This window comes from Neofelis nebulosa, chromosome 11 (genome assembly GCF_028018385.1).
Source record: "Neofelis nebulosa isolate mNeoNeb1 chromosome 11, mNeoNeb1.pri, whole genome shotgun sequence".
NCBI classification, from domain to species: Eukaryota; Metazoa; Chordata; class Mammalia; order Carnivora; family Felidae; genus Neofelis; species Neofelis nebulosa.
Window position 1 is genome coordinate 72,962,929 of NC_080792.1, and position 24,194 is coordinate 72,987,122.

Genomic DNA, 24,194 nt, shown 5'->3' on the forward strand with positions numbered 1-24,194 from the left:
GCATCCATCACACAAGTCAGACTCGCAATTATAGGAACCCAGAGCTCTGGCCCTTGGGCAGAAGCAGGGGAAGCAGATAAGCTGATAGCAGGCCTGCTTTCATTGAGCGGTGGCTTTACTGTGGCTTCCTCCATGTCCACCCTACATCCCCACCCAGAGGCCAAAGCCTGGCCAGGCAGGCGGCAAAGAGAGGTGTGCAGGGCAGACTAGGGAGTGGTCACAGAGGCAACCCCTTTGTTAGGCACTTGAGTGCATAAGGCACAGAGTGACTTATATACGTTAGCTCCCTTGATGCTCTCAAGCTGACTTGAAATCCAGATCATCACCTCCATGTCATGAATGAAGAAGCTTGGGTGCACAGAGGTGAAGTCGCTTGCTGAAGTCTGACAGACAGAAGAGGAGGATTTAGGATTCAAACCCAGGACTTCTGATTCCCAGAGAGGAAGCACTCCTCTCTGCCTGCTGAGGAGCAGCTCTTGGAGAGCTGGGAAGGTCAGAAGCAGAGGTCAGGGCCCTGGGTTGGGAGACCTGGTCTGTGGTTCCTTGTTCCCTAGGCCTGCCTGCCTCACAGGTGGAGGGAAAAGTCTGTCAACACTGAGAGGCCCCAAGCTGGTTGGCAGCAGTGGTCCAAAACCAATGGCAAAGAGAAAGAGGGCAGGGGCTCCAGAGAGAAATGGCCAATACCATGGTTCATCAGAGGGCGATGTCTAGGTTTCAGGACTTGGCCCTCCACAGCGGCACCAGGCAAGCTCTCCACCATCTGGGGCAGTGAGGTTCTGCCCTATGGGGTCTGATTGCAGGAGAGGTCATTAGATAGCACCTAGATGGGGAAACTGAGGCCCAGAGAGTCAGGTGTCTCGTCCAAGGTCACAGGGGAGCTAAGGATAAATTTGAGACCAGAACCCAGATTTCCTGACCCTCTAATGTCCACTGACCTCGGCCCGGGTGGGGCACTCCTGGTCGCCTCCTGCCAGGGTCTCCGACTTCAGGAGGATAGAGGGCAACGCGCCAGAGGCTCCCGCGCCCAGCGCATCCCTCCCTACTCCACCCCTCGGGATCCTTTAAGAGGCGGGGCTTGGCGGCCAGCCCCGAGGCCCGGGCAAAAGGCTGGGACTTTACTCCGGCGGCAGAGAGCGACCCGTGCTCCATCAGCTGCAGCAACCGCCGCGCCCGCGCCCGAGCCACGATGAGCGGCAGAGTCGGCGATCTGAGCCCCAAGCAGAAGGAGGCGCTGGCCAAGGTGAGTCCTCATCCTGGCCCGGCCCCCGCCCCCCCGGCCCGGGGCCTCACCTTCCGGCAGCTGAGAGCTGGGAAGGAACTGGGCGGGGGGCGAGCGACGGTGCGGGACCGGCGGGAGGCTGGCGGAGCTGCGGCCGGCAGCACCTGGCGCCTCGCGCCCCTCTCCCCGAGGCCTGCCCCTCCCTCCCCCCCCCCCCCGCCGAGGAGGCCCCAGGGAAGTTTGGCCACCCCAGCCTCAGCCCCGAGCGAGACCTTGGCGGTGCCACCTGGGAAGAAGTGGTTGCTTGGAAGCCCTCGGAGGTAGCTAAGGGCACAAAGGCAATATTCATTCACAAGACTGGCAGCCGGGCCCTGGGGGCTGGGGCAGGGCCCCAGGTTTCCTTCCATTTCCGGGAGGTTTTCCTCTTACGGGGCAGCGGCACCCTGAACAGGGCCCTGACAGCTCTTGAGGATACTTGGAGAGCCCTTTCTGGGGCACCAAGTCTCTCTGCCGACCTTGGACAAAACCCGTCCTTCTCTGTGTGCTCCTTGATGAAACGAAGTGAGGGAGGGGTTGGACCCGATGATGTTGAAGGGAGCACCCTCATGTGAAGGCTGGAATCCTATCAGCGACTCACTGGGTTGAGGTTAGTTTGAGCTCAGACCAGCCCTCCCTTGTCCTGCAATCCAGGCCCCTCCCTGGGACTGGGGCAGATGTTCTTCAGAAGGCTAGAAGGTAAGCCTGGCTTTGCCTTGGCGCCTGGGCAGAGGAGGGGGCAGCAGTTTGAAAGCTGGACCCCCTCTCTACCAACTGAATCTACTTTTTGTTGCCCTTGAGGAGAGGGGAGGTTGGCTGCTCTGGGAGCAGACCCATTGGGTCTGGTCCGAAGGTTTGGAATCTTCACAGCTGAGCAGTTTTCCATCGCTGGACAGGGGGTGGGGGGCCAGATGTCTCCTGCCATGGCAGTGGGCTGAGGCATCAACCCCATGAAGGCTCTGCCCCAGGCTGGGCCTCCCCCATCCCAGGGAGGCTGGATAGGGAGGTTTCAGGTTTTACTGCTGACCTGCAGGGGAAGTCAGGCAGAGAAGGGATTAGGTGGTGATTAAACTGGAAACCAGGGGCTGGGTAGGGTCCTTGGTGAGGGGTGGCTTCGTGCCTGGGCCCTGGATGAGCAGTTCCCCTGGGAGTCTGGGAGTCTGGGAGATGGGATGGGATGGGATGGTTCAAGTCCCTGGCTGACCTAGGCAAGGGGTGGAGGTGGCAGGTCCTCATTGGTCCCCTCTGGGCTGTCCTGTAAGGTCAGTGAGTAGGGAAAGGTGAGTGGCCAGGAGCAGGAGGCATGGGGAGAGCACGTGGGGGTGTGCTCACCTACTTGGAGGTGGATGTCCACATCCCTTGTTTGGCACTCCCTGCACTTTCCCCCTTCATGGCTTCCTGTTGGAACTGTTCCCTCCACCTGGATTGCCCTCCTCCCTCCTCCTGCTGCCTTTGAAGTCCTTCTAGCCCAATGCAAATTGCCATTTTTTTGAAGTCATATGAGACCACTGTCTTCCTGGGCCGGTCATAATCAAACTTTTCTCTTCCTCTGCTCCCCCAGCACATTGCTCACCAGTCCATTACTAAAGGGCAGAAGACTACAGTGGCAAGAGTGTGCTGTCTGGCCTCGGACAGACCTGGGTTTGCATCCCAGCTCTGCTGATTACTAGCTGTTCAGCCTTGGGAATGTTACTTAGCCTCTCTGAGCTCTAATTTCTTCATCTGTAAAATAGGGACAGTGAAACCTCCAGGGACTCTGAGTGAGGCATGAATAAGATAAATGCCAAGTTCAGTGCTGGGCACACAGGGAACGCTTGGCAAACTGATAGCTTTTACTGTGGCATGTGCCAGAGTGTCTATTATCACAGCTGGGAACACATATGCCCACCTGCCACACTGGAGTGGAAGTGCACACAGCCAGGCAGAGGTAGTGTCTTACTTCCTTCCTGCCTCCTCCTTGCTATCCACTGAGGCAGCAGAGTGTACTATGCAGCCCATGTGCTCAGCCAGTGTCTACAAGTTGACCCGTATTGAAGAGAGGTCTAGCAAAGTCCCTGCGGAGAGCCCCCAGCAGAGGGTGGTTGGGGTGGGACCTGCCACTCACCCTACTGCCTCTCCCTACAGTTTCGGGAGAATGTCCAGGATGTGCTGCCCACTCTGCCAAATCCAGATGACTATTTTCTCCTGCGCTGGCTCCGAGGTGAGGGAATCGGGGCTGTGGGAGGCTGGGGCAGGGGCTTGTCCTGGGTAACAGAATGGTACACTCTGGAAACCCTGCCCCTGGCAATCTGAGAATCCGGAGAATTCAACCTTTAGAACCCAAAGGGCTCTTGGCAATTGTATAACCTTGATCCTCCTATTGGGTAGATAACAACCCTGAGGCTCAGAGAGGTGAAGTAACTTGCTCCAAGTCACACAGTGCTTGAATTACAGGCAGAGAGAAGACTAGAACTGGCGGGCTGACTCCCAGCCCAGTGCCCTTTCCATCCATTTGATAAATGCACTCTCCCGATGGACTTGGGGAAATGGGTTGAAGAAAAGCCTAGGAAGACCAAGCCATGTGAGAAGTCAGAGGCAGAGCCAAGTTTAGAACCAGAGTGCAGGCCCCTGGGAGAGGCCGGCCCCCTCTGTGACCTCTTGGGATGGCAAGCCACCTGCTGCCAGCAGTTTAGGCAGCTTGAAGGAGGGGCAGAGTGCACGGGGAACGTGGGAGCACTCAGCCAAACCTAGGTTGACAAGACTGCCCTCAGGCCACTACTAGGCTCCAGAGCCTCAAGTTCTAGCTCTAACTCTGCCCTGGTCTGGCTGTGGCGTGTGGGCCAGGGGCACACATCTGCTTTAGGCTCCTCTCTGCTAGAACAGGACCAGACAGGGTGCCTTGCCTATTACAGGATGTAACATGACAGAACTCTGTGTGTGGTGATGAAATGTACATGTTTCTACTAGCTTCAGAGTCCAATTCAGCTCCATGCCCCAACTCCTGAAATCTCTCCTTTCTTTTTTCCCTTTTTTTCCTCCTGTGGTTCAATGCATGTGCTACCCTCTCTGGTTCCTGTGACACACTTTTTTTTTCTTTATAGAAATTCTCTTAGCAGACACTGAAATAATAGAGAAAATTCCACTGTGTTAGACTGGCAGAGATTCAATTATGATGTAGAATCATAGCCCCAAATATTAAAGTACAAATCATGCCTGATTATTTATTTATAGATACAGACACACATGTACATACCTTACGGGTCTTGGGACAGGTGAAAAGATGTATTTTCCTTTTCTGTCCAGAAAAGGTACTAGTATGTATCCCATGGTAGGTGCAGCCAGGGAAGCCACACAGGGCCCTGTGTGCCTCTGGAAGTGCCACTTGCCCTTTCCCCCAAAAAGAGCTGTGACCACCCCACCAGCACCACCATCAGCCCACTTGGATTGGGTGAAGGGGCGGCGTGGGGGCTCAATGGCCTCAGTCCAGGGGTGGAGGATGTTTTGCTGAAGGGGCTTAGCTAGAAGTGGGCGGGTAGGCAGTGTGGGAAGAATGTGCTGCCTTAAAGAGCCAGCTGTAAGATGATCAAACACCCCACCGAGCTGCTGTTAGGTAGAGACGTGTGGTTTCAGAGAGATGAACAAAATAACACAGCTCTTTTATCTAAGAGAAGGCCACCTGGGCTCCTGGCACTTGGTTTCCCAGGCATTCCCAACTCCCTAGTCCTTGGATAACCCCTCTCTTTGCAGGCATACAGAAGAGTATAGTCATCCTCATTTGCCAGTTAAGACAACTGAGGCTCAGAGCGGGGAAGGCGCTTACCTGAAGGCACACAGCTAATGAGAAGCAGAATCAGGGCAGAAACCTAGGGCCCCAGACTCCCAGGCCAGCAGTCTCTCTAGGAAGCCACAGCTGCCCTCTGAAGACAGGCTCTGCCTCTTCAGACAGAGGAAGTGTCTCCTCTGCCCTTTGTGCCTCACATTTCCTGGGCAGGAGCTCAGGCTGGGTCAGACTCTGCTATGAATTTCAATTACGGTTTTTGTTGCCTTTTTTTTTTTTTTTTTTTTTTTAAGGAAACATTTTCCCTCTTACCTTTGATTCTAAAGGAAACATTTTCAAGGAGCATGCCAGCAGAATGTCTTTCTCTAACCTAGGTGTGAACTCGGGCTTCTACTCTTGGCCCCTTCCCCTCACATGGGTTGAGTTTTCTGCTGGCCCCAAGCCCTGAGGGCAGGCACACGAATCTGTACTGCTTCAGTACAGGGTCAGGTGGCCAGATGAAAACGAGGAGGTGGTAGAAATATTGTGTGTGTGTGTGTGTGTGTGTGTGTGTGCGCACGCGCGCATGCGGGGTGGGGGCAAAGGATGTCTGAGTCTTCTTCACTAGGACTAGGAAGTGATCAGATAAGAACCCAGGACAGCTACTCCTGGACCAGCTTCTCTGACAGTGCCCTAAGCCATGCTTTGAGCTGCCCCTGACTAGGGCAGCAGGAGCTCTGGAGAGGCCCGACTCAGCAGGCATGGGGAGGCAGTCAGGGCCAAGTGGCAAGTTGGGGAGGGCCCTCAAAGGAGACGCTGGATGTTGGACTCTGGCAGATATTAGGGAGCGCCCTCAAAGAAGACGCTAGATGTTGGATTCTTGCAGATACCGGTTAACTGGAGAGCCACCTGGAGATAAGGGGGCTCACAGTTCACTACCACTCCTTCACAGACCAGCTGGGTTCCCCCATCATGATAGCATGTTGCTTTGCATCTTTCATGTGTTTCCAGATCATTAGATGATTCAGTCAGAGATGTGCAGTATCTTGTGCAAGGTCAAGCTGCGAGAAAGTGGAGGGGCAGAGAGGCAAACCCAGATTATATTCCTCTAAAAGCCGCCCCCTTGCTGCCATGATGGCACGTAAAGGGTGGCCATCAGAAGAAACTTCCTAAGAGCAAAGGCTGTTCACCAGTGTGTGTCCAGCACCAACGAGAGGGGTGGCATTGGTCAAATCTCTTGATATACCCTTTGGGTGCAGGAGCGTGGACTGGATTTCATGATAGCAGAGTCAGGGAATGTGCTCGGCCACTCCCAGAGATCAGTGATTAAGGTGACAGTCCAGAGGGCAGCCTGTCTGGCCCAGCTTCCAGGGCTGTCAGCAGTTCTAGATACCAATCAGATCCACAGAGGACATGCAGCTGGGAGGCAGAGTTCATAGGTCAGTTGGCAAAATTGATAAGAGTCTGGATCTCAAAAACTCTTTAAAGGATCAAGTGAAGCTGATTGTAACAAGAGAAAATCTGATAGGGATGGGTCCAGAAAACCACCTCACAACATATGGGATGGAGGCTTCCCAACAGCACAGCTGAAAAGGATTTGGGGGTTTCTGTTGACTGTAAGCTCCATCTGAGTTAAGAGAAATTTCTTAGGCTTTGTTGGAGAAGGGTAGACAACACCTGGTGCTGTGCTCAGTTATGGACAGCACACTTTACTTTATCATTTAAAAAAATTTTTTTTTAATGTTTATTTATCTTTGAGAGGCAGAGACAGAGACAGAGACAGAGCATGAGCGGAGGAGGGGCAGAGAGAGAGGGAGACACAGACTCCAGGCTCTGAGCTGTCAGCACAGAGCCTGACGCAGGACTCGAACCCACAACCCACTAGATCATGACCTGAGCCGAAGTTAGATGCTCAACCAACTTAGCCACCCAGGTGTGCCTGGACAGCACACTTTAAGAAGGGCACTGGCAAACTGGGAAACATCTAAAGGGAAGTTCTTTTTTTTTTTTTTTTTAATTTTTTTTTTCAACGTTTTTTATTTATTTTTGGGACAGAGAGAGACAGAGCATGAACGGGGGAGGGGCAGAGAGAGAGGGAGACACAGAATCGGAAACAGGCTCCAGGCTCTGAGCCATCAGCCCAGAGCCTGACGCGGGGCTCGAACTCACGGACCGCGAGATCGTGACCTGGCTGAAGTCGGACGCTTAACCGACTGCGCCACCCAGGCGCCCCTAAAGGGAAGTTCTGTAGATGGACTTGAAACTGGGCTGTGAGAAATGGTTAGAGAAAGGATCCATGGATGGGCAACATGATAGCCGAGAGGACTCAGGTGGCAGCACAGAGTTCACTAGTATTGAAGAGGCTGTCACATGACTGAGGAAGCGACCCTATTTTCTGAGTGTCCCGGCTGTGGACCTCAGTGTAACAATGAGGGCTGAGTGCAAATAGCAGTGCAGATTACCTGGAAGGAGGTGGCATTTGGGGTAATGAGGTCTTTGTGTTCAAGTTTGAGCAGAACGACTTGGGGTTGGAACATGAAATGAAGACTTGGCCCAGGTGAACTTGAATTCTGAAGCTTTCCAGGAACCGTGGGAGGAGGGCCCTCTGTGTCTCATTAGGGTATGCATGGATCCTTTGAAGATAGGGCAAGGTTGACTCGAGGCAGGTTGACTCGAGGCTCATCAACTCTATCCTACTGGGATGTTCTGCCAGATCCACCCCAGACTGTGGGGCAACTATGCTCATCTTTGAACTGTGGATCAAGTTCTCAGAACTGGATGTTAGGCCATGAAGATTAACTTTGTGTAACTGGAGAGGCAGAATGATAAAGGGGTCCAGGGTTTACTTTCCATGAGAGAAGATAAGATCTTTCACCTATTGCATCCACTAGGGTAAAATTCTTTTAATCCTGAAGTTGCAAGGCTCTAGCCACCTGCCCTGATCCTTGACCTTCAGGGACTGTGGTGTTCCAGAAGCACCCAGTGAAGGTCTTCATGTTACCTTCTGCTTGTGGGGTGATCTGGGAGTCAGCCCCTGCGTGGGAATAGGGAAATCTCCCTGTCCTTGGATGCCCAGCCTGCTGGTCTAACCCTAATCACGTTTCCCTGTTACAGCTAGAAACTTTGACCTGCAGAAGTCTGAAGCCATGCTCCGGAAGGTGAGATCCATTTGGCTTCATATCCCACTGTTGCCTCCATTCCTGCCTGTCAGAATCACACTGTGCTTCTTTTGCCCACCCTGCCCATCCAATCACAGCTTTTGGCTTGTGTGACATATCTGAGTATTAGCTGACAATTGTTACCTTATACCTCTGTGACAAAGTGCATTCCCTTTCTTGGAAACACAGAACTTTAATAGTTCTGGGCCAGCCAAGAATTATAATCCCTTCTTCCCAGACCTCTAAACCATGCAGTGCCTTCTTTTCCATTCCTGCCAGTTGCCTTCTCATGACGTACCTGAGATGTGATGGTGGCCTCTTCATACTGTCATCTATTGCTAGATACCCCTTAAGGGTTCCCCCCACTCCTGCTCTTTTAAAGCCCTGACTGTGTGTTTGCAGCACGTGGAGTTCCGAAAGCAAAAGGACATTGACAACATCATGAGCTGGCAGCCTCCAGAGGTGAGGACAAATGATCTTGCCCCATCCCTACGTTGGGTCTGTTAGACCCACAATCTGTGCCCGAAATTGGTGGACTGGGACCTTCAGAGGAAAGGTCTGACAATTCTAAGTGAGCCCCAGTGGTTCCCAGGGTGGGTTATCTATTGGCACCCAGGAGAAGGCTATGGAGGGAGAGCTTGATGAACCCCTGGGAAGGCCCTGGGATACAAGGAAGGCACGACTGCCCTGGGCCTGCTGACCAGGTGCCTCCTCTATGTTTTTGCCCAGGTGGTCCAACAGTATCTGTCAGGGGGCATGTGTGGCTATGACCTGGATGGCTGCCCCGTCTGGTACGATGTCATTGGACCTCTGGATGCCAAGGGTCTGCTCCTCTCAGCCTCCAAGCAGGACTTGCTCAAGACCAAGATGCGGGACTGTGAGCGGCTTCTTCAGGAGTGTGTCCGCCAGACCGAAAAGGCAAGTGGGCTTAGCACGGTTGAAAATGAGTTCATCACAGTAGAGGTGTTCAAGCAGAAACAGGCATATCACACAGGGATTTAAGCACAGCTTCAGGACTGGGGCCCAGACGTTTGGATTTCACAGACGAGTGAAATTACAAAGTTTTGGGGACTGACATACATTGCCAAATTTTTATTTTTCCAAGTAAGGACTTAAAAAGAAAGTGTACCAGCTACTATTGCCATAATCAGCCGCCAAAACTATAGGAATGGCATAATCTCAGAATAAAGAGCAGTCCTTTAAATTGAAGAAATTTATTACATTATCATTGTTTTTCTCATTCATCTGGGCACCAGTAAAATCTTTGTCATGGACCAGCCTGTCCTCGGACAAGTGTTTGGGTACCACTGGTGAGATGAGCTCAGAGTCTGTATTCAAAACAAAAAGGTGAGGACAGGTGATTCCCTCTCTAAGAAAAAGACTGAAGGGAGAGCTGGAGCCACACTGACCATCTCTTCTGCCTTCCTCTTCAGCTATCATAAGGATCCAGTGAAATGATGTGATAAATTTGGGAACACTCCAACACCGTCATTCACAAACATGCACTGAGAGCCCAGTGTGTGCAGAGATCCTGCAGGTTGGGGACACAGAGAATCATTAGGTGGGCATGTACCCTTAAGGGCTTAGGTTGGATGGAGAGTCTCCATGCCTGCTCACCAGAAAAGTTGCCCAACGAGGCCCCACGGACTGAACACTACCAGGTGCTGCACACAGAGGAAGGGGGGGCACCAGGTCAAACTGCAGAACAGAAGGGACCTCAGAGAGACTCTAGATCCACCCAGTTGTTTACTGGACAAGAACAGGGACACCGAGGCAGGAAGAGTGACTAGCCTAGGCCACAATTCTGGCCTGGGGGTGATTATTTCAACATGGAAGGCCCTTGGTATGGCCCTGTCCAGATCTGGGCCCATGACCAAATCAGCAAATGCCCTGAACTGGCGTGGGCTTCTGCATTGCAGAAGCCTGATGTGACTCTGCTCCTCTGTCCTCTGCAGATGGGGAAGAAGGTGGAGACAGTCACCCTGATTTATGACTGCGAGGGTCTTGGCCTCAAGCATCTCTGGAAGCCTGCGGTGGAGGCCTATGGAGAGGTGAGGAGCAGGGCTGGGAGGGGGCTGTGAGGAGGAGAAAAAGTAGGAGTGAGCCCCTCTGCTAGGATGCTCTGTGGGTGAGGTGATGGGGGCGGAGTCTAGCCTGAAGGAGGCAGGGCCCGCCTCCCTGGTACAGAGGTCTGGGCCCTCTAGACTCCGTGATTTGTTTCCACAGTTTCTCTGCATGTTTGAGGAAAACTATCCCGAGACACTGAAGCGTCTTTTTGTTGTTAAAGGTAAGTTGAGGGGCGCCTGGGTGGCTCAGTCAGTTAAGTGTCTGACTTCAGCCTGGGTCATGATCTCATGGTTTGTGGGTTCAAGCCCTGTGTCAGTCTCTGTGCTGACAGCTCAGAGCCTGGAGCCTGCTTCAGATTCTGAGTCTCCCTGTCTCTCTGCCCCTCCCCTCCTCATGCTTTGTCTTTCTCTGTCTCTCAAAAATAAATAAATGTTGAAAAAACAATTAAAAAAATATAAAGGTAAGTTGGGAACTATCTGTGATGAAGTCAAATGGGAAAGAGGGGCCCAAAATGTTACTGGGACAGGTCCAGGGGAGTAGAATGGGGTGAGCCAGAGGAGGGGATCTGGGGACCCCTGACATATGCAGACTGGGTTACAATTCACAAAGCTTGTAGGATTTATTACCTCCTTGGAGCCAGCCAGACGGGTGAGATAGGAAGGCAATACCCACTTTCTAGACAGGGAAGCTGGATGTCAAAGAGGTGCCTGTGCCAAGCCTCACACCCTGGGCTGTGTGGGCTCCACAGCACTGGGGAGCCTGTGGCCTGACACAAGGGACTGTGGAGGACACTGTTAGGGACAAAGTGAGCCTTGCTCCCGGTCTCACATTGCCTGGTCTCTGTTCCAGCCCCCAAGCTGTTTCCTGTGGCCTATAACCTCATCAAGCCCTTCCTGAGTGAGGACACTCGCAAGAAGATCATGGTCCTGGGAGGTGAGTAGCCCAGACTCTTCTCAATGCCACTGGATGCTCTGTGGGCCAAACTGGGGACAGCTTTAGATGTATCTAAGGTGAAGGCTTCCTCTGCTGGTTTGGTAGCAGTGAGACCCAGGAGCAAGTAGGGGCCGGGCTAGGGTCTGCCTTTCTGTTTTAATAAGAACGCTTTCTCTCAGACACTCTAGAAGAAAGTACTGATCTCAGCACTGTAGATGCAAAGATGAACAAAATACCAGTCTTGCCCTTAAGGAGCTTACAGGGTAATAGGAGAGAGAAGACCTTTAGAGAGAAAGCGATGATACAAGCTAGAAAAGGTACTAGAAACAGCAGAGAGAAGGTGCATGGAGGAAACAGGAGCAGAGGTTGCTTTCAGTTAGGGGCAACTAGGAGTTGCTTCCTTTGATGAGCACCTACTGTGTGCCAGGCCCCCTGGATTAGGTGACAAAGATGAGTAAGATAGAATCCCTTGAAGAGCTCCAGGCCCTCTTGGGGAAGGGAGATGCAGGCAACACATTACATGTAAAAGAGAGAAAGCAAGTGGGTGGGGACACTGAGCAGGGACACTCACCTTCTTCTGACCCAGGAAGGAGCAGATGCCTACCTCACCTGAGTGCTACAGAATGAGTTAAGAGGCAGCAAGATGATGCCAGGCAGGAACCTGTTGGGCAGAAAGAACAGCACTGAGGAAAGACCTTACACACCGTGGTTTAGGCAATTGTAGAGAGCACGGCAGGGTGTGACAAGAGAGGGGCCACACTGGAGAGGGGCCGAGAGCCAGGGCACAGAGAATCCAGGGCACCATGCTGAGAAGCCTGGACATGACTCTACAGGCCACTGGGAACCACGGAAGATTCTGAGCAGGGAAGGTACTGGCATCAGATTCTTAAATTAATTAATTAATTAATTAACTTTCTAGCCATTTTATTATTTTTTTTAATGTTTATTTATTTTTGAGAGACACATCGACAGAGTGCAAGCAGGGAAGGGGCAGAGAGAGAGGGAGATACAGAATCTGAAGCAGGCTCCAGGCTCACAGAGCCCGACGCAGGGCTCAAACCCACAAACCGTGAGATCATGACCTGAGCTGAAGTCGGACGCTTAACCGACTGAGCCACCCAGGTGCCCCTATTTTATTATTTAAAAAAAAAATGTTTTTAATGTTTTTATTTATTTTTGAGAGAGACACAGAGTGAGTGAGGGAGGGGCAGAGAGAGAGATGGAGACACAGAATCTGAGGCAGGCTCCAGGCTCTGAGCTGTCAGCACAGAGCCCGATGTGGGGCCCGAATTCACGAGCCATGAGATCGTGACCCGGGCTGAAGTTGGACGCCTAACCGACTGAGCCACCCAGGTGCTGCCCCTTATTATTTTTTAAAATTTATGCTCAAGTTAGCTAACATACAGTGGTCTTGGCTTCAGGAGTAGATTCCAGTGATTCATCACTTACACATAACACCCAGTGCTCATCCCAACAAGTGCCCTCCTTAATGCCCCTCACCCATTTTCCCCCACCCCTCCACCCCCATCAACCCTTAGTTTGTTCTCTGTATTTAAGAGTCTCTTATGGTTTGCCTCCCTCTCTGTTTTTATCTTATTTTTCATACCCTTCCCCTATGATCATCTGTTAAGTTTCTCAAATTCCACATATGAGTCAAATAATATATTTCTTTCTCTGACTTATTTCGCTTAGCATAATAGCCTCCAGTTCCATCCACGTTGTTGCAAATGGCAAGATTTCATTCTTTTTCATCATTGAGTAGTATTCAATGTAGTAGTATTCAAAGTAGAATTGTGTATGTGTACCCCATCTTCTTAACCAGGATCAGATTTTTACTTTATATTTTAATTTTTTAAGTTTATTTATTTATTTATTTATTTTTTTTTTAAATTTTTTTTTTTTCAACGTTTTTTATTTATTTTTGGGACAGAGAGAGACATAGCATGAACGGGGGAGGGGCAGAGAGAGAGGGAGACACAGAACCGGAAACAGGCTCCAGGCTCCGAGCCATCAGCCCAGAGCCTGACGCGGGGCTCGAACTCACGGACCGCGAGATCGTGACCTGGCTGAAGTCGGACGCTTAACCGACTGCGCCACCCAGGCGCCCCTAAGTTTATTTATTTTGATAGAGAGTGAGAGAGAGCACAAGCTGGGGAGGGGCAGAGGGAAGGAGAGACAGAATCCCAAGCAGGTTCCGTGCTATCAGCGCAGAGCCCGATGTAGGGCTCAAACTCACATAATGTGAAATCGTGACTGGAGCTGAGATCAAGAGTCAGATGCTTAACCAACTGCACCACCAGGCACCCCAACCAGGATCAGATTTCAAATGGAGACACATTTTACTGGCAAGCTTGCAAAGCACAGGTACCAATTTGCAGTGTGGCCACAGTCCATGCAAGAGGTGTTGCAAACCTGAGCTGGGGAGGTGGCAGTAGGGATGGAGAGAAGAGGATGGACTAGCGACTTACTTAGGAAGTGAAACAGCAGAACTCAGTCGACTGGATAGAGGAAGGAAGAGAAATCTAGAAGTGACTTTCTGGTGTCTGGCATGAATGACTGAATATCACAATCATTCTGGTACAATTCGTTCACCTAGAGAACACAACTGGAAGAATAAGCTTGATGTTGAGTTTGGGGAATCTCTGAGATACACAAATGTTGGGGTTACTTGAGCCTGAAGCTGAGGAGAGAACTCCAGTTTGGAAATTCGGGAGTTATCAAATACAGGCAGCAACTAAAACCTTGTGAGTAGATAAAGGATGCCCACAGAAGAGTGGAGGCTCAGCCCTGGGGACTGTCCAAGCTCAAGGGCAGGCAGAGCCAGAGGAGCCCACCAGGGAGAATGAAGAGTGATTGATGAGGTTGGCAGGACCACACCCGGCAGGGATTAGATGTGCTGGGGAGCTGGGAGAACATCAGGGCACAAGAGGGAAGCTGGAGCAAGAGACACACAGGAATCAAGCCAGCCACAGACAGAGAGGAGCGGAGTTTTACCAGAACATTAGGTGAAGTTGGTGGGAAGAAAAGACCACAGAGGTAGATTGGGACTGGCTCCTGGCAGACTCGATGCCACCCGTGGAGTTGAACTTAGGGGTAGGTAATACAGATTCTGAACGTTTCTGAGTGTTCACCATTAGGCAACACATTGAAAGTGGAAATCTTCCCAATGTGTATTAATGAGCCCCGGGAGCAGCGTGGAGCATTCTAGAAAGTACAGGACTTCTGGGATTTGGTCCTGACTCTGACAGCAACAAGTTCTGCTTCTTGTTGCCTCAGTTACTCTCTCTGTAAGATGGGAAGTTCTTTTTGGCCTTATTCCAACTCTCCAGCTGAGCTGGGGGAAGACATACAAAATCTGAGCAAAAGGCTCTGATGATTCTTGGCTTTTCTGCTGCTACCACCCACCATGAGCATGCGGTGGTTGGGTTTCCTGGCAGCAGAGCTGTAGAGAAGGTGCCGTCTGTTCTCCCACCCACACCTGAAACCCTTTCAACCAAACCCATCTCAGTCTCCGAAGATACAGGATCTTCAGCAGAGGAGGGAAGACATTCATTTTGGGTTGGTCAGTGAGGCTTAGAAGCACAGATTAAATCACTCCCCAAACCACAGACGCTGTGTCATAGGAGTTGCATGGTCCTGGGACCCTAGAAATCAGAGGGTTGGGAGACTCTGGACAGTCTCTGTGGGCTTCCAGCCAGTACCAACAACAGAGGATACTGGGTTGTACCCCATGACTTGGAGCTGCTGCCTATTTATGGTCTATATAGTCAGCATGGAAAGGTTTCCAGCATCAAAATATTGTACTTGGCTGATAATAGGTTAGGAATTTGGTTCTCAGCATTGGTTGCACTAGAATCAAACTCTCCAAGTCAGGAAAGGGCTTGGTTATTTACAAAAAAAAAAGGGGGGGGGCGAGTCACTGGCAGCTTAGACAGCCTGAAAAACAGCAGAAGTAAAGTCGTGGCTGGGGTAAAGCCAAGGGAACCCATTTCAAGGGCCACTCTACAGTGGTGCATTCAGTAACTCACAACTGAGCATGATTCGTATAGATGAAAGTAGGGGATGAGACACAGGGTTGTGCCCTCCTGGAATTCAGTCTACCCAGGACAGATTATGTTGATTCAGGCCCTCCTGCTTGATGCATATGCTGTTCCCTCTACGTGGGATGCCCTTCCCTTTCTTTGTTCCCTCTGCCTGCACTGCAGGTATTTGTATCATCTTCCAAGGAGTGATAATATATTCTGATGTGCGTAGGGCACTTAACAGTTTATGGCATCTTCTCAAGTACTTAGTTCACTTCACCCCCCACTGAAGCCTTGCAAGGTGGGAGGAATCAGGCTCAGAGTGAAGCAATGCCCAAGGTTGTTCAACTGGCCGGAGGCAGGGGAGACACGACTCAAGGTGTTCTGATTCTTAGTTCAGGGCAGGGCAATCCTCTGGGTGATGGTTCCTCCTGAATCCCCTGCAGATCTGTGTGTATACTGTGTACTCCTAATGCCTGTGTTTTGCGTCCTGGGGCAGACAGGGTTTTTCCTGCCTCTTTTGTGTTGACCACCAGGGCCATGAGGAAATCTTGCCTAGTGGTGACCCTTTTTTTCTCCTTCCTTCCCTCTACTGCCCAGCAAACTGGAAGGAGGTGTTACTGAAATATATCAGCCCTGACCAGCTGCCTATGGAGTATGGGGGTACCATGACTGATTCTGATGGAGACCCCAAGTGCAAATCCAAGGTAGGGGACTGCATGCCCCCCGCCGCGTAGCCCATAGGGCTAGGGGATCGCCCGGGAAGCCTGGCTCAAATGCCCATTCCAGTTCATTCTGTATTCTGCTTCTAGATCAACTACGGGGGTGACATTCCGAAGAAGTATTATGTGCGAGATCAAGTGAAACAGCAGTATGAGCACAGTGTGCAGATTTCTCGTGGCTCCTCCCACCAAGTGGAGTATGAGATCCTCTTCCCCGGCTGTGTCCTCAGGTAGTGCTCTGGACCCTAGGAGGCAGCCTGTCCCTTTGAGCCAGTGGGTGGGCCGGGCTGGTAGAAGCCCTGGGGGCAGGACCCCAGAGAGTGCACACGTGGACGGAATCACGTCTCAATGGGTGGATGTCTCTTGCAGGTGGCAGTTCATGTCAGATGGTTCAGACATCGGTTTTGGGATTTTTCTGAAGACCAAAATGGGGGAGCGGCAGCGGGCAGGGGAGATGACGGAGGTGCTTTCCAACCAGAGGTACAATGCCCACCTGGTCCCTGAGGATGGGACCCTCACCTGCAGCGATCCTGGCATCTGTAAGTCTTGGCTTAGAGCCCCTGCCCTAGCTGCCTGCCTGTGAGGTCCCTCTTTCTCCATGGGTTTATGCTCTCAGACTGTTAGAACTAGACATAGGGCTCCATCAGATCAACCCTCTCCTGACATAGATAAGGAAACCTAGGCTTGGACAGGTACAATGACCAGGTGACCCTGCTGGTTAGTAGCAGGGTGGGACTCTGACCAAATACTCCCAGGTAGAGATGAGTCATGGTGCTAGGTGATCACAAGGGTTCAGAATACTTGCTATCTGGTTTAAGACTAACTGGATCTATGACTGTCATCAGACATTTCCTGGGAATGTTCCTCTCCCCAGACATCAGAGAGGCAGAACTTGCCTGGGTGGGTGCAGGGATCCCCGGGTGAGCAATGCTGAAAAGCCCAGTCTTGATCCCTCTGAGCTTCATTTATCTCCACCTTGATCAAAAAAATGGGCACAGACCATGAATAGGAAGTTTGGGCAAGAGGAATAAGAATGGCAAACAGGCATTTGAAAAAGTGTTTGACCTCACTCAACTTTGTAGTATCTATTAAAATTCCCTTTTAGCAATTCTAATTCTGGAAATTTAGTCTACAGGAACGTTTATACAAAGACACAAGGATATAGGTACAGGGATGTTCCTAGCAGTCTGGGAAACTGGCAATAAACTAAATGGCCTTAATAAGATCTCGTTAAATGAATTATGGTCCATGCATATATGGAACACAATATACACATTAGAGGGAATCAATTGACACATAAGATATCTGGTACATGTTTTAAAAAAACAAAGAGGAAGCATAGCATATGGTATACACTCTGCTTTTTTTAAAAACATGTATATTAAAAATAATTCTGGGGAATAGTGGTTATCTCTGAGATGGTAAGAAGCTTATAGAGGGCTTTAATTTTTTTACATGAGTTCTGCAAATAGTTATTTTACAATGACCACGTACTACATTTATAAGTAGAAAAACTACACACACACACACACACACACACACACAGACACACACACACTTCCCTTCCAGTCTCCAGTTTCCTTTCTATTAGAGCCAATGGGCCAGGCATGGAAAGTCAATGAGAGCAAGGGCTTTATCATTAAGCCACTTGGATATGACTATAGACTAGTCCTTAGGCAAGTGACAGCCTCCCTGGGCTTCGGTTTCCTGATTGCTAACTGGGGATCAAACTCTCTACCTCATGGGGATAGGTCTGTGCAGCACTTAGCATAATGCCTGGCGTACAGCAAGCACTTAACACACTGTAGTCACCATTATTATTATTAGGGCAAGACCTGGCAGGGAGAAGGGCCATCCTGGAGATGGTGTTGGAGACGGGAGAAGCCCTGTGCCCCATTTCTAGGGTAGCATCACTAGCAGATCTGAGCTAGCCCCCAGATGCCTCACAACATCATCCCGATCTCAGATTCCGTGTACTTCCCCACATGCCAGGCAATATTCAGTCTCTACAGCCCCTTCTTCAGATGTTCTGTGGTATGGCTCCCCACGGAGGAGGAGTATTCTTGTTAGTGAGCAAGCAGGCAGGTCCTTGGAGGAGAAGGCATATTACTACATGCTTCAGTAAGAACAAGTCCTAGCACACCAGCCCAGATACTATTATCCACAGAGCATAAAGTATTTTGTATATAAGCTTCAATTTTTTAAAAAAAGTTTGTAAAAATGTTTATTTTTGAGAGAGAGAGGGAGAGAGAGAAAACAAGTGGGGGAGGGGCAGAGAAAGAGGGAGACACAGAATACAAAGCAGGCTCCAGGTTCTGAGCTGTCAGTACAGAGCCCGATGTGGGGCTCAAACTCAGGAACCATGAGATCACGACCTGAGCCGAAGTCAGACGCTTAACCGACTGAGCCACCCAGGCGCCCCAAGCTTGAATTTTTTAAAATATTTTTTTAACTTTATTTATTTTGAGAGAGAGAAAGAAAGAGCGAGCAAGCCAGGGAGGGGCAGAGAGAGAGAGAGAGAGAGAGAGAGAGGAGAATCCTAAGTGGACTCCATGCTGTCAGTGCAGAGCCTGATGCAGAGCTCGATCTTACAAACCATGAGATCATGCCCTGAGCCAAAACCAAGAGTTGGACGCTTAACCAACTGAGCCACCCTGGTGCCCCAACTTGAATTTTTTTTAATGACAGGGAAGCTGAGGTATAGAGAAGGGATGTCACCTCTCCCACAAAGTAGCTTGTATGAACACCGAAAGACAGAGGACATGAGGCAATCCTAGAGTCCTGGTCCAGATCTCTAGGCCATAGCCTATCCTAGAGATGATCAGGTCTGCCCTGACGTTACAGAACAGAGAGTGGAGTCCCAGACCAGGGAAGTAATTTACCCAAATTCATGCAGCCAACAGCAGTGCCCCACCCATTTTCCAGCAGTGCTCATTACCAATTATAGTACCAGAAGGACACAGCCTGAGAGAGGACCAGGAACCTTATAACATAACCAGGCTTAGGTTTGCAAATCCCAAATATATTTTAGCTCTTCTTGGATACATTCCCAGATGGAACGTTTATCGGCCTGTGGGGCCTTGACTGCCGTTTCTTGTCCATTCCAAGGAGGATTAGAGGCAGGTCACAGCATCCACCTCCCAGGTGTAAAGACAATGAGGTGGGATCAGCTGTTGTCTGGAGCCATGGCTCAGGTTAGACCTGAGCCCAGAGAGAATGCAGGAGAGCCAGGTGACCCCCTGCAAAGTGGAACATAATCGCTCAGTGGAGAAATTAAAACTCTGTGCCAGCCTCCAGTGGTAAGAACACATTAATTCTCCCCAGGCCACACGGGTCCTTGCCCAAGTGTACTTAATGGCTGAGAAGGAGAAACAAAGTCTGAATTGATTTCACTTATTTTTTTTTCTCAACTAAAATTTCCTGAGGGCCTGAGTGTAGAATACTTGGAAAGAAGATTCAGAAGAAAAGATATGGACTTTGTCTGCCAGGAGTACTTAACATGGTCTAGAAGACCTAAAAGACTAGATGAAGGTTCAACAGTACTTCCAGGCAGTGTTGGGGAGAAGAGAGTCTTGGGGAGAAGAGAGTCTAGCCAGGCTCCAGGAGGCTTGGTTTCTGAGTCCCCCTGTGCCACCAACTCTCCAAGTGTTTTGGGCAGGTGTCTCTAAGTAGTTTTTGCTTTCCTCCCCCTCCCCCTCCCCCTCCTTCTAAGTTTATTTGTTTATTTTGAGAGGATGAGCAGGGGTGGAGCAGAGAGAGGGAGAGAGAGAATCCCAAGCAGGCTCTGCAGTGTCAGCACAGAGCCCTATGTGGGGCTCGATCCCACGAACTGTGAGATCATGACCTGTGCCAAAGTCAAGAGTTGGCTGCTTAACTAAGCCACCCAGGCACCCCAGCTTTTGCTTTCCTTCTTAAAATGAGAGGAGTGGGCTAGAGCAGGAGGTCTTTTTTTTTTTTAATTTTATTTTTTAAGTAGTTTCCATGCCCAACGTGGGGCTTGAACTCACATCCCTGAGATTAAGAGTCACATGCTCTACCAACTGAGCCAGCCAGGCTCCCCTAGAGCAGGAGGTCTTAATCTGGGGTTTGTGGACTCCCCATAGATGTGACTGTGAATCTTAAAAGACCAAACCACCTCCCTTTTATAACATAGAGTGTCTAACATCCCCTTTTCTATTCTCAAATGAAATTCATGGATAATATAACCCATCTAAACACATAATTTAAAAAGCAATATAATCTCCCACTGGGAGAAATAAAAGGAAGTTAATTTAGAATATATATTTGTTTCCATACATAAACGAGAGGGCATGATTACACCCATGTGCTGAGACTCTTCAGAATGGTGCCTTTCCCATTGGGACCCCCTGCCCCCAAGGGTCCATGATGGGGTCCAGGGGATCTGAAGTTGTATGATTTCATCAGATTCTCAAGGGGCCAGTTCCCCAACAAAGGTTGAGGAGCCTTAGCCTGGAAGGATCTCTGAGGGCCCTACAGGCCTGTGAGTACATGATTAGTGTCAAAATGAACCACGTAGTTCATGAACTCCACTTCCCTTGGGCCTGGGCCTTAGAACAGCCTCTTCCTTGTTTCTGAGAGCAAAATATCATACAAGGCAGAGCCATCGTGATCCTGGTGCTTGGTCCAAGGAGCTCAGACCTTTCCTCTAGCATGACTGATTCTAGTTGCTAGGGCTCTGTTGTCCAGGACAGTGAGGCAGTGTCTCTCTTTCCGGAGGGACTACTGGTTCTGAAAAACCTCTGTGCAGAGAGAAAATCAATGAGTAATACTTCCTTCATACCGTGAAAAAAGTGTGGGTGGAGTGTCTACTCAAGGTCTAAACTATGTATTTTATTTAGGGGCAGGAAAGAGGAGAGGTTAATTCTCAGGATTAAATATACTTTTTTTTTGGGGGGGGGGGGCTTGTTCTAAGTTTTTATTTTTGCTGGGAAAAGCGAGAGAAGTCCTGGATAGGGAAACGGCAGAGTGAGTGTTTTTGTTCTCACACTCTGTTCTCTTGAAGGGGTACTTGACTGAAATGGAACAACTTCTCAAAAAAAAAAAAAAAAAAGGGTTAGATTAAAAGCAGTCTGTTCCTCGGCCAAGGCTTCAAAGCCTTCTCTGCCAACTGCATGCCCACTTTGAGTTTTCCTAATCATTTATGATTACAAACAGGGGCGAAATGAGCATCTTTGTCCATTTATTTGGGACAAATTCATTGGGATGAATTCCTGGTTCAAAAATTCTGTGTATTTTTTGCCTTGGCCAGAAACCGAACAGGGCTCGTCTTTTTCCAGGGCCCAAGGCAGGCAACAATGCAGACCAGAGGGAAATTGCAGCTCTATCACCTCACCATGTGACACAGTGACCTCCTTTTTATACCCTATAAAGCAGGATTAATACTGAATTCATAGTTACTTGGAGCAACAGTCTAGTAGTATATATAGATTACCGAGCCAGGGCTGAGACACATAAGTAGGCATTTTCCCATAACTATTATTATTTTGACAACTACTGCTGCTACTAATTCTGCTTTGCCATTTCCAGGCCCAGTTCAAGTTCTAACACCTCTGAAAAGCCTTTTTACATGATTTCAGTCAATAGGGCCCTCTCCTTCCAAGCTGTTAACAGATATGGTTGTCTCTCTCACTCATCTGGCACTCGGCATGTTCCGTCTCATATATTTTTTTCTCTCTGTGAATATCTTGTCAACCCAGCTTGATTTAAGTTTCAGAAGGTGAAGGACCATTGCTTATGCCACCTTCATCCTCATTATGGACCACACTGCCTTGTTCAGTCAACAAAACTCGCTGCCCTTTGTTAGAATTGCCTGAATGTCTGGTTTTCTGCCTCCCCTCAGATGTCCTGCGGTTTGACAATACCTACAGCTTCATTCATGCCAAGAAGGTCAGTTTCACTGTGGAGGTCCTGCTTCCAGACAAAGCCTCAGAAGAGAAGATGAAACAGCTGGGGGCAGTCACCCCAAAGTAATGCCTCCTCCCACAGAAGGCCTGGCTCCCTCAGTGTCTCCCTGTCAGTTTCTGTCCCTTGTAGCAGTCATTTGCCCAGTATCCAGATGCCTCCCAAAAAACTGGGCTACAAGAAAGACCTTGGGCTGGATTTGGGAAACTTTCATTTCGGAATTAGGAAGAGGGAGAGTAGCAGGAGAGGGTCCCCTTGCCGCTCAAATTGCTAAGAAGTCCCAGGGTCTACCATCCTATAAGCTGTGCCAACTTGACCTGTCCAGTGACAGCTGAGACAGGAAGTGAAAGGGGGGGAGATGGGGGTGGCAGCAGGGAAGAAATTAGAAAAGGGGGGAGAGATTGAGACCTAACACTTCAGGGAAGCCAGCTGTAGGGGAGGAACTTGTTCCCAAATGAAAATGTTAAGTCTAGATCATAATGAGGAGTATAGCAAGGTAGCAGGTTGCTAGAGTTATGGTGGGGGTCACAAACTCTTCTAAACTTTCTATCACCAAGGCTGGGATCTTTTGGCTTTGCCTACCAGGTCTCAGAAGATGGTCTGAGTCAGTGTAGATCTTCCCACTCAGGGGTAGACAGGAAGGCCACCTTGAGATTTTTGCAATTCTTGGGACCCACTGGCTGTCTCTTTAATTACTGATTGTCAGTGACTCAGCTTCTCAGGACAGTGAGATTTGGTGCCCAGCCACTGTCCTCCAACGTAAACAAAGCACAGGAAAATTACCTCCAGGGATCCCAGCTCCATGATGGGCCAGGGAGGTTAGGGGTGGGGGTGAGTCCTGAGGCTTCCACCCCCCCTTTTCAGTGCTGCCGGCCTCTCATCAAGTTAACTCTCCATTTGAGCACCCCACACAAAAATGACAAGTGGGCTCAAAACAGATCTCAGGGAGTGCATTTCCCAGTCTGAGTCTCCCATGGTGCCGGCCAGGCCGCTTCCTGACTGACCTCAGCAATGCTTTGGCAGTCCCATCTCTGTGGGAGGCATTCGGCTGGTGCATCGGGTTCCTGGTGTCTGGCGGGGAGGCTGCCCGGGCAGGGGGCCAAAGCCCGGGCCAGCATCTGGGGGCAGCCACAAACGGCCTCACAGGTCCCCAGCCCCTCCATCCACAGTGACGAACAGGGGGCGCTTGGCGACTGGAGGGCACGGACCCTGGGGGCAACCACAGCACTTAACACCACGCCCTGCAAGCGAACACTGGAAAACGAACCCGCCTGGGCCCTCGCAGGGACTGCTTTCCCTCTGAGACCCAGGCCCCGGCCCAGAGTGGGGAGATGGTCTGGTGAAACTGAGTAGGGGCTGGGCTGCGTGGACAGCAGCCAGACCGCTTGGCAGGGGTCACCCCGACCTCGGTTTACAAAGCTCTGTTAGGAAAATTAACCAATGAATAAAGCAACATTCAGTGCACAGGAAGTGGAAATCAATGCCCGCCGCCTCGCTCCTCTCTGCCCCTCCCTCAGAACGGCAAATTTACGCCTCAGCAGCACCTAGCGGGCAATAGGTGGGGCGCATGCGCAGAAGTCACCCGTTACTTCCCTCTGGCGCGCGCTTTCTCTTGGGGCCCAACAGCCAGCTTGCCTCCAGGCTGGCCCAGCCCGTTGCTGTCTTCCGCCATCTTTGTTAAGGGCACCAGGGCGCGCTACTGGCCGCCTTCAAGGTCAGGGCGGAGGCCCCGCCCCACTCGGTCCCTCGTTACGCGCCGGAAGGTTCTGGGGCGCGCTGTTAAGTGCGGGTCTGGGGAGTATGTGCAGCGCCTGCGGTGGGCCCGGGGGGGGGGGGGGGGGGGGAAGCGGACGAACGACGCTCACGTGGTGCTAGGGACCGTCTCCTAATTCCGCGTCAGCATTACCGATGTTTCCGGGGCTGGAGATCCCTTTGGGCCCAAGCCCAGCTTCCTACGAGGTCACCGCCAACCGGCTGACCTACACGACCGAACGATGACAGATACGGCCAGGGCTGAAAATGGGGCTCTTAATATTGAATCAGTAGTCTTCATTTTCTCTGTCTTTATTTGATGACAATAAAAGCTAATTCTTTAATGAGCGCATACTGGGTACCATGCAACAACCCTGTGCTTCGTTAGGGCCCTGGGTTGTTGCAGAAATTCAAGGAAATTACGTGCAAAGCGCTTAGAAGAGAGCCTTAACAAGTGAGTGCTCAGTAAATACTGACTACTCATAAATTTTACTGACGTGGCTAATAGGTGGCACAACTGGGATTGAACCCAGGACTACCTGCCTTTAATGGCTGCATCTTCGCTGGCAAAATCCAAAGGATTCAGAGCTTTAGTGAAGTGCACTCATTGCCCACATGAGTAAACCG

The 24,194-nt window shown here is 50.4% G+C and overlaps 1 protein-coding gene and 1 non-coding gene across 4 annotated transcripts; one reads left to right on the forward strand and one right to left on the reverse strand.

The window, feature by feature from the left end:
• Positions 1 to 1,081: 1,081 nt before the first annotated feature.
• On the forward strand, positions 1,082 to 23,279 carry SEC14L2 (SEC14 like lipid binding 2). 3 transcript variants are annotated; one of them, XM_058690815.1, is made up of 12 exons: positions 1,082 to 1,240; positions 3,380 to 3,455; positions 8,106 to 8,149; positions 8,552 to 8,611; positions 8,879 to 9,067; positions 10,105 to 10,200; positions 10,376 to 10,436; positions 11,066 to 11,149; positions 15,772 to 15,878; positions 15,984 to 16,123; positions 16,263 to 16,432; positions 21,754 to 23,279. In XM_058690815.1, the coding sequence occupies exons 1-12, from the start codon at positions 1,187 to 1,189 to the stop codon at positions 21,882 to 21,884; spliced, it is 1,212 nt and encodes a 403-aa protein (XP_058546798.1). In that variant the 5' UTR covers positions 1,082 to 1,186; the 3' UTR covers positions 21,885 to 23,279. The 3 variants fall into 3 exon arrangements, with proteins under 3 accessions (XP_058546798.1, XP_058546800.1, XP_058546799.1); XM_058690816.1 differs by lacking the exon at positions 1,082 to 1,240 and adding an exon at positions 1,454 to 1,539; XM_058690817.1 differs by lacking the exon at positions 3,380 to 3,455 and having other exon boundaries at positions 1,088 to 1,240.
• TRNAK-CUU (transfer RNA lysine (anticodon CUU)) lies at positions 19,876 to 19,948 on the reverse strand. Its single transcript has one exon. It is a non-coding gene; the product is annotated as a tRNA-Lys (tRNA).
• Positions 23,280 to 24,194: the final 915 nt, after the last annotated feature.

Bases quoted from the DNA above. Each gene is read 5' to 3' on its own strand.
- SEC14L2 (XM_058690815.1), top strand. From the start codon at position 1,187: ATGAGCGGCAGAGTCGGCGATCTGAGCCCCAAGCAGAAGGAGGCGCTG. The intron at 1,241-3,379 runs GTGAGTCCTCAT...CTCTCCCTACAG, and splicing joins AGAAGGAGGCGCTGGCCAAG to TTTCGGGAGAATGTCCAGGA. The intron at 16,124-16,262 runs GTAGTGCTCTGG...TGTCTCTTGCAG, and splicing joins TTCCCCGGCTGTGTCCTCAG to GTGGCAGTTCATGTCAGATG.